The sequence below is a fragment of the Saccopteryx leptura genome, chromosome 13, assembly GCF_036850995.1.
Source record: "Saccopteryx leptura isolate mSacLep1 chromosome 13, mSacLep1_pri_phased_curated, whole genome shotgun sequence".
Taxonomy (NCBI): domain Eukaryota; kingdom Metazoa; phylum Chordata; class Mammalia; order Chiroptera; family Emballonuridae; genus Saccopteryx; species Saccopteryx leptura.
Window position 1 is genome coordinate 5,949,988 of NC_089515.1, and position 9,463 is coordinate 5,959,450.

General features: G+C 54.9%; 1 protein-coding gene across 6 annotated transcripts in view; it reads right to left on the bottom strand.

Moving 5' to 3' along the window:
* BCCIP (BRCA2 and CDKN1A interacting protein) overlaps positions 1 to 9,190 on the bottom strand; it is a 34,235-nt gene extending 25,045 nt beyond the window's left edge. For all 6 annotated transcript variants that reach the window (XM_066355519.1, XM_066355521.1, XM_066355520.1 and 3 more), the window contains exons 1-5: positions 9,009 to 9,190; positions 6,060 to 6,134; positions 5,168 to 5,248; positions 999 to 1,085; positions 106 to 293 (exon numbers count right to left, since the gene is read on the bottom strand). In XM_066355519.1, coding sequence (XP_066211616.1) covers positions 106 to 293; positions 999 to 1,085; positions 5,168 to 5,248; positions 6,060 to 6,134; positions 9,009 to 9,176 — 599 coding nt within the window. In that variant the 5' untranslated portion in view covers positions 9,177 to 9,190. The remainder of the gene's footprint in view (positions 1 to 105; positions 294 to 998; positions 1,086 to 5,167; positions 5,249 to 6,059; positions 6,135 to 9,008) is intronic.
* Between the last annotated feature and the right edge of the window lie 273 nt (positions 9,191 to 9,463).

Below are 9,463 nucleotides of genomic sequence, written 5' to 3' on the forward strand. Positions count from 1 at the left end.
CTGTGAGCACAGCTCGGAGCCCCCTGGGAAAGAACTGTGCTCACAGCCCTCTGGGAGGCTTATTGCAGCTGCTGGTGCATGGGCAGGGCGATCTAGGGGGCTTACTGCAGCTGCCGGTGCATGGGCAGGGCGATCTGGGGGGGGACGTTGATGAATCTCTCGCTCAGCAGGAAGCCCACGGGCCTGGCGGTGTCATTCAAAAGCTTGTGCAGCTGTTCAACCACGCTCTTTTCACAGTTCTTCTCACAGCAGCTTAGAACCAGCTCTTTAATTTGCTTGGCACACTGCGTCCCCTACAAAGCAAAGAGAGGGCCTGCTGTGTATTCCAGGCTGGGCCGTCACTGACAGGACAATCTTTGAGTAAGAACTGCTACTTCTTATCTTACAGGTGGGGGCAGTTTCCTGCCACAGCCTTTCCAATCTTACACCTTCCGCGGTGACTGCTTGACTGTTTCTCAAAGTAGCTCTGCCTGGTGCACTCACCATCAGGGACGGGTGGCAAGGAGAGGGTACAGTGGCGGGCACACTGGAAGAGCAACCTAGCCTACCTCACTGAGACGGACGGGAGCGACTGGGCATCCATTTAAAAATCACAGAGCACCTGAGGAGGGAGCGCAGCCGGCTGACTTTCCACTGGAGCTCATCGGTGAGGAGTAAACAGTGAGAGGTGAGGACACAAGCAAATGTCAGCAGCGCCCTCCACTCCAGGAAGCAACTCTACGTCCCCTCCCTCCCGGAGGACAGCCGCTGAGTCCACATCAGCGCCAGGCACCAGTCCCCAGGCCACACGATACGTCTCTACCCCAGGGGAGGACGCGACCCTAACTGGGCCTACATGACTCAAAGCCAAACAGCAACACCGCACTCGAGAAAGGACAAGAGGGTTTCACAAGCCCATGTGCTCCTATGCCTGGAATCACCCTGATACAGACACTCATCCTGCAGTAAGTAGAAGGCATGGCCTAAGGAGCAACCATGCTGGCCCCCCAGGTACCGACCTTTCTCTCAGCTAAACTGAGAAGACTTATGAAGCCAAAAATCTCGTCTTCATCATCGTCGTCACTGTCTTCTGACACATACGTCTGCTATTTTAAAAATAAAAAGAATTTATATTTGATTGGGAAGAAATATGATCCCAAGCCTTGAAATCACATCTCACTAATCTTGCACTCCTCCAATGCAAACTGTTTCACTGTCCCTCAGAGAGCGCCCGGACAGCAGCTGTGGCCCTGCGCGTGTCCCTGCACCTCCCTGGCTCCGGACTGCCTTCAAGATTCTGCACGAGCTGTTCCCGCCCAGAACTTATTTACACTAGATTCTGAGGACATTTTACTAGATTCTCAAAATACTAAAAATCCAGCACAGCTAACACCTCATGAATTAACCTTTTTAGTCTGTTTAGGAACAATTTGGCTGGAGCAGCCCTTGCTCGTTTCTCTGCGGTCCACAACTGTCCCACCTAAATCCTTGCTTCCTGAGTGCGGGCCAGTCCTGACTCCCGGGACAGGTGAACAATGCTGAGTGCCACTTGTTCATGGGCAGAGAAGAAAGAGGGAGAGAAAGAAAATGACAAACCAAGAAAACAGCTAAGAATGAAACCCTTGGCCCTGGCCGGTGGCTCAGTGTACAGACATTCCGAGTTTGATTCCTGGTCAGGTCACACAGGAGAAGCCACCATCTGCTTTTCTGCCCCATCCCCCTCCCCGTTTTCTCCCTTATCCCCTCCCTCCTGCAGCCAGTGGCTCAACTGGTTCAAGCGTGGCCCCAGGCACTGAGGAAAGCCCCATTAAAGTGCATCATCCTCCAGCTCTAAGAATAGCTCAGTACGCAAGCATCTACCCATGATGGCGTTACCAAGTGGATCCCAGTCAGGCACATGTGGGAGTCTGCCTCACTATCTCACTTTGAAAAAAAAAGCTTTCGGTCCAACTTGAAGCTCCTGGCTCTATGACAACAGCTCTCCCCCGGCCTCACTGTGCCTCCACACTTCCCTTCACATGTGGCTTGTTCACTTGTCCAGGGGGACACCCTCCCATGCACCTCCAGTGTCCAGCACGGAGCCTGGCACAGACATGGCCTCGGGGAGCATGTGCTGAAGGAAGGAATGACACGAGGCTGCAGCTCTCCCACCAGAACCAGCAAGGAGCCACAGCTGCCCCCAGACTGGCTCTGCGGGACAGGACTTCCAAACTCCACCACACCTGCCCGCATTGCGGGCCTGGGTACATAAGGTAAACAGTGTCAGGGCGTCCAGGTGGCCCCAGCAGCCTGATGTGTCAGGGCAGAGAACAGGATGAACCACAGACCAGACCAGGTCAGACCAGAGGCCGAGAGGCTGAGAGGCTGAGGGAGGACATGGCTCCCGACACTAATGATGCTGACACTGAGGAGCCTCAGGCACGGAGCTACCAGGCTTTAACGCAGAACACTTCTGGTCTCGGCAGAAGGAACCACCAGTTCCCCTGCAGGAACACAGAGGAGTAGGTGGCTCAGCAAAGGCCTCCGAGGCCTGGGGAACTAAACTGCCGGCCAGCTGACAGAAGTCTCAGCTCAACAAAACACAGGACACAGAAGGAGAAAATGAGAAGGTGACCCCCGGGGAGAGAGTTTCAGTCAGAGGACCTGTTTGCTCAGGAGAGAGCACGGAGCACAGAAAAAGTCCTAGTCTGTCCCCAGCGTTCGTCCTCTGAGATGGACATCAGACAGTCTCCCTGCACCGAGAGCCCCTAGCTCCTGTGGCCAAACCTGTGTGGCACCAGCAGACAGAAGGGACCCTTGGTGCCAGCCCTGAAAAGTCCTCAGACGGTCAGCTGGCTCATGGGCCATCAGCGTCCCCGGACTCGCTCACCATTCCTCTCCCTGACGGGCTACCAACCACCAGGGCAGCACCACTTGGGTCTGCATCTCCACCAGGTAGGGGCACAATCCCATCATGTTTCACCCTCTCCTGCTCGACCAGCCCCGCCTCCGCCCGGACCACTTACCTATCCTGAGCCTCTTCTTATCCCCTGAGCGCCTGAGCAATGCCCCACGTGGGGCCTCTCGACCCACCATGCACATGCACTTCTCCTGCCTTTTCCCTGCACAGCCCCAGGGACACTTCTGCAAGAGTCCAAATCCACTCCCAGAGGTGCCAGCAGAGCTCCGGGCAGCCTCTCCTGGGAACAAGGAGTCCCTGGGGCACCTCCAGTGTCTCTGTGGAAGCCAGGGACACCACCACTGTAGAGTTAGCTGTCTAATTACCAGACTGAAGGCTGGACACCCTCCGAGAGCAAGCTCTCCCCAGGATAAAACAACTGCTCCCACCAGGGCTCAGGACTGGCCAGCAGGGTGTCCGCTGCCTGAGGAGCGCGGTGCTGTCCCCCCCAACCCCGTTCTAACAGGAGAATGCCGCTGCAATGCTACTCCTCTCTCCCCCCACGTGGACGGCCACAAGCTTCCTCGTGCCGTCCAAGGTCTGCAAGGTGCCCGCTGTGTTTAGTAACAAGGGCTTGGTGACTCTCCGGCTTTCAGAGCTTTGGTAGCATGGGGAAGTAGAGCCAAATTAGGGTGTTAGGAGGAAAGGAGATGGAGATTGCGAATACTAAGCATTTTTCAAGAACTGTGGCTTTGAGTCTGACTAAGGGTAGCACAGTGCATAGAGCGTTAACCCGGAACGCTGTGGTTGTCAGTTCAAAGTGCCAAGGGTCACCCTGACGGGCATGGGATCACTAGCTCAGCTTGAACTCAGGTCTGATCTCTGGTCAAGGTCATACAGGAAGCAATCAATGCACAAGTAAAGTGAAGCAACTACGAGTTGATGCTTCTCACTCTCTCTCCCTCCCACTCTCAAATAAAAAAAAAAGAATGCTGGCTTTGAAAACCAAGCGACAGCTGAAGGTGGGGCAGTCAGAATGGAGCTGTGTGTCTTATTGAGCTGGGAACGGGTACACGACAACAGGGACAGCTGTGCATGCACAGCACGTCCACGTGCCACACACAGGTCTACACTCTTCACACTCGCAGCTCACATGCTTACCTCCGCCCTACAGAGCAGTCACACTATCACCTTTGTGTTCAGAGGTAAGAATGGAAACAGAGGAAGGTCTTGTGGCCAAGTGTCCTTTCCACTGATGGATGCAATGACAACTCCTATCCCACCTCTTGTGACAAAGTGACCTAGACCCTCCTCCGAGAGGTAGGGTCTGCGCGCCCACCCCTGGCTCCAGTGTGGACCGTGTGTCCGCTGATCGGGCAAGTGGGGGACCTGACGCTGCTCAGATACGCTCTGCATCCCCACCCAGTCCTGCCGGGCCGCCCGCTCCTGGGACCGCCCAGTGCAGAGAGGCCTGCACCAAGAGCCGAGGCCCCGGCCACAGTCCTCCCGCCGGACAACCAGCACGTGAGCTGGTCATGTGAGTGAGCCGCTGAAGTCCTGCAGCCCCTCACTGACCCTCCTGCGCTCATGTGACATGAAGCAAACAGAGCTGTCCTCACTGAGCCCTGTCCAGCCTGCAGACCCATAGCCAAACAGACACATGCTGCTCCTGTGAGACACGGAGGGCGGGCGGTGTGCTGGGTGGCAGCAGAGGACATCCGAGCCACGCGGAGGGCGGCAGAGGCAGGCCCCGAGTCTAGCTCCCTCCTCCTCCACACCGCCCGTCCCGGCTGCTGGTATCACCTCTGTCCCTGTCCTCCCTGAGCACTCTGCATCACTTCTGCAACTGCAATGACCACTGATCTCCTGAACACACCCAAGTCTCCAGCCGTGCTCAGCGGCTCACCTGCATTACCTCAGGCAAGTTACACTCCAACAGTGCAAATCCCAACTTACAGTCCCCTCCTAACCTGCCTGCCTCCGCGACGCTGCCTTGGTTGCTTGAGCCAGGCACCTGGCGCCATCCCTGACTCCCCCCACCACGCCCCCCAGACCCATCACTCCCTAAGCTCCACCACATTCCACCTCCCAAACAGCTGCATCAGCCCGTTCTCTCCCTGTGCCCTGCCACTACCCAGATTACTACGTTCAACAACCCCAGGTCACTGCTCCCGTCTCCTTTCTAATAGTCCCCCTTTCTCCATTAAGACTTCTTCACAACCTAGGCTTCCAATCTGCTTGCTATCAGTCAGGAGAAACATTCCAGGGTGCAGAATCCATTTAGTCAGAACGCACCACTGCCCTGCTTACCTTAATCACACTCCCGATGTGGTTCTGCTGAATTAAGAGGTCTGTCAGTTCTGCGGTGTTCACAGGAGCCTTCAAGAAAAGCTAAGAGAGGGAGGAAACATCACTCTAAGTTCAGGTCAAAGCATGACATCTAATAAAACTTCTCAAATAAAAACAATGGAGTGAAGTTTCATTTGGAGTGAAGTCCTGCAGCCCCTGCGAGTGTGAAAAGTGTAGACCTGTGTGTGGCACGTGGACGTGCTGTGCATGCACAGCTGTCCCTGTTGTCGTGTTCCCGTTCCCAGCTCAGTAAGACACACAGCTCCACTGTGGGCTGGTGTTCCTTATTCAAATAAAAACAATGACATTCTAATGATGTGACCAGGAAGGTGACCCAGAAACGTAATCCCAAGAGGAAAGGGAAAGCCCAGGAGAATCAAAGCTGAAGGCCCAAAACTTAAGAGGCGGTCAGTGGTGACACAGGAGGGGAGGGGGCGACAGGGAAGATGGAGGAGGAGGAAGAGGAGGGACATAAGGCGGAAGAACCTAGTGACCAGGACACTGGAGGCTCTCGGGGCAGGAACCAGAGCCACCTGCACTAGGGCATGGGAAAAAGCCCTCCACCCACACAGCCAGGGTGTGATTTCAGCAGCTCGAGTACTTAGCAGAGAAAGAGAAAGCAGTGTAAGGCAGAGGACACTCAAAGATGGTGCACGGTGCTGGGAGGAAGGGGGCTGGGGACCGAGGCCCAAATAAGGGAGCTGGCTCTGGAAAAGTTCCTCCTTCCAGGCAAGGCGGAGGGGACAGGAAAGGGGACTCTGAAACACAAAGGATGGAGTCTGACAGAGCTTGTGTTGAATGGCCTGGATTTTCTCAGAGGGCAAATTTACGTCTAAAGAGTAAAAATAAATACCTGCTGCAGTAATTTCTTAATTCCATCATGGTCGTTGTCTGAGATGGAATAAGCTTCAAATTCAACAGTCACTTCCTGTAAGTAACATACAGAACGGGTCACCAAACAGATGCCCTTGTGTCACACAAGCTCCCCTTTCTGCTGAAACTACCCTCTAAGGCAGAGGTCCCCAAACTTTTTACACAGGGGGCCAGTTCACTGTCCCTCAGACCGTTGGAGGGCCGGACTTTAAAAATAACTATGAACAAATTCTTATGCACACTGCACATATCTTATTTTAAAGTAAAAAAACAAAACGGGAACAAATACAGTATTTAAAATAAAGAACTAAATTTAAATCAACAAACTGACCAGTATTTCAATGGGAACTAAAAATAAGACAGCACCTGTCTTTTGGGGGTAAAATTAATGTGACACAGAGTCTTATAACAGGGGAAACATGGTGTGTAGTAATGTGGGGGGAGACTTTTGGGCAAAGGGAGGTTATAGGGGCCTTTATGTTGTTGTACATTTGGGGGAGTATGGGGGCCATTGTACTGTGTAGTAATGGTTATAGTGCTTTCTCTTTCTTCCTACTTCTGCTGTTATTTCACACTGCTTCCAGTGATGTGGGGCGCCGCAGCTGCAGACCGGATGTGTCATATGACGCGCTTCTGGAGCCCTGACGCGTGTGTCCCACGTCACCGGAAGTAGTACTGTACCTGAGTGACACCGCCCTTTGTGTCACCGCCACATACAGTACTCCAGGACTCACCCACCACCAATGAAAGAGGTGCCCCTTCAGGAAGTGCGGCGGGGGCCGGATAAATGGCCTCAGGGGGCCGCATGCGGGCTGTAGTTTGGGGACCCCTGCTCTAAGGATTTCTGTTAAACACAATAACCAGTAATTGTCCATGTTAATGCAAGAAACACCAATTTCTCCACTTCAAAGCTTGCAAGAGAGACAGTTAAAGTTCTTCTAAGTGTAAAACAGTGAGATGGAATTCAAGGAAAGGGGCCAAAGTAAAGTGCTTCCCTGAAAGGGAAAGCAGTTCCCCGGAAGAGGTGCGGAACCCCCACACCAGTCCTGGCCCTGCATCCAGGCTTCTCTGCACGCTGCTCCGTCCTCCCCCACCCCCAACGTCCTGACTGCTGTTTACCTCCCACTCTATCCCCATCACTCTGACCCAGCCACACCAGCTGTCTTTCTGTCCCTCAACCACGAGGACTCCAGGTTCTTAAAAACCAAATGGGAGGTCGTCCGGGCATTCTGAGCACGGAGTGAGAACAGACCTAGTACATTTTTTAAAGGTCTCTCTAGCTGCGGGTGCAGTACAGACTGTAGGTGAGTGAGAATGGGAAATGAGACACCAGTTAAAAGGAACTTCAGGGAGTACCGGAAAGGGATGATGGAGGTGTGGACGATGGGTGTGTCTGCGCGACAATGGCTATGTCCACAGGGTGACCGCTGTGTATGCGCTGTGACGGGTGTGTCTGTGTGGTGATGGGTATGTCTGTGTGACAATGGCCGTGTCTGCGCGAGGATGGCTGTGTCTGCATGGTGACAGTTGTGTATGCACTGTGACGGGTGTGTCTGTGTGGTGATGGGTATGTCTGTGTGACAATGGCCGTGTCTGCGCGAGGATGGCTGTGTCTGCATGGTGACAGTTGTGTATGCACTGTGACGGGTATGTCTGTGTGGTGATGGGTGTGTCTGCGTGACGATGGCCGTGTCTGCGCGAGAATGGCTGTGTCTGCATGGTGACAGTTGTGTATGCACTGTGACGGGTATGTCTGTGTGGTGATGGGTGTGTCTGCGTGACGATGGCTGTGTCTGCGCGACAATGGCTGTGTCCGCACAGTGACCCAGTGACCTCTGTGTATGTGCTGTGACGGGTATGTCTGTGTGGTGATGGGTGTGTCTGCGTGACGATGGCCGTGTCTGCGCGAAATGCCCACATACTGTATGTAGAACAGGATGTACTGACAACATGTGAGATTGGGGGGGGGGGGGATTAGGCCTGAGCACTGGGGTGGCGCAGTGCATAAAGCATCGACCTGGAACACTAAGGTCGTGGGTTTGAAACCCCAGGCTTGCCTGGTCAAGGCACTTATGGGAGTTGATGCTTCCTGCTCCTCCTCCCTTCTCTCTCTTCTCTCTAAAAATGAATAAATAAAATCTAAAAAAAAAAATTAAATTTAACTTCCAAGTTTTGGGTTTGAGCAACTACTGTTGAACTGGAGGGAGGGGCATCTACAGAAGAGACAAAGAACACGGCCACGAGTTACCAAGTCTGCCTTGGGAGCTGCGGAGTCTGAGGAGCCTGCTAGACGCTGAGTGATCGGTGCAAGGGTTACGGAGTCCTAAGTATTCACTCAACAAACACTGGCCGCCTGTCACGCCAGGCGCTGGTGGTCGGCAGGAAGCCAGCTCTGAGACCCCACCGCCAGGACGCGGTGAGAGGGGCTGGGTCGGCCGCCCGGAGGGGCAGAGGCCGCCGCGGGGGCGGGGCCTGGGCAAAGCTGGACGGCCTGCAGGAAGGGGGGCTGTGGAAGGAAAGGCTCCAGGTGGAACCCTGCAGGACTTCCAGGGCCGGCCGGGGGCCGCTGCGGAGTGCGGTGGGCAGAGGGGTCACCCGCTGGCCCTTGGGGGCCGGTTATGGATTTGGGGTTTCCACCTGAGAAGTAAAAAGGAAGTAAAGTCCTTGATAAAAGGATTCTCGCGTCGGAGGGGGGCGGGGTGGAGCGACCTGGCCAGGTTCTAACTTTCAAAAGTAATTTCTGCGGCCGCACCGTGGAAGGGACCGAAATGGAACTTGAGTCACAGCCTTTCGTCGCCTGCACCCTTTTTACAGACCCTCGGGTACCGAGACGTCGCCCCTGCAAGCATCTCGAAACTTCGCGTGGCTCTGGTTGCCATGGTGTGTTCTTCCAGATGTACACCGAACCCAGGTCGCGCGCGCCGCTCACCTCGTCGACGACCTCATCCTCTTCATCGTCTTCGTCGTCACTGTCTTCATCCTCTCCGTCCTGGTCTTCGACTTCATCGTCCTCTTCTTCCTCGTGGCGCGGGACCGGGGTGTCTAGCGGCCGCGGAGCCCCAGCGCCCACGGCGCGCCGCTTAGACCTGGACGCCATGTTGCCGGGCTCCCTGCGCCTGCGCAGCTTCCGCTCGCCCGGCCGTCTGGACGCACCCATCCACACAATCCAAGAGGGGGGTGAGAGACCCCTGGGACCTCGGCGCTGAGTCTCCGGCAACCCCAAGGCCCCTGCTGGGATTTACGGCCGTGATCTTTGAGATTCAGAGTCAAATCCAGTTCTGGGTCCTATCTTAGCTTTTCCTTGCTTCCGCCGTCTTTCCTCAACCCCCCCCCCCTCAAGGCTCTCCCTTCTCTTGGCGCAGTGGTTCAACCCATCTCTGTGCG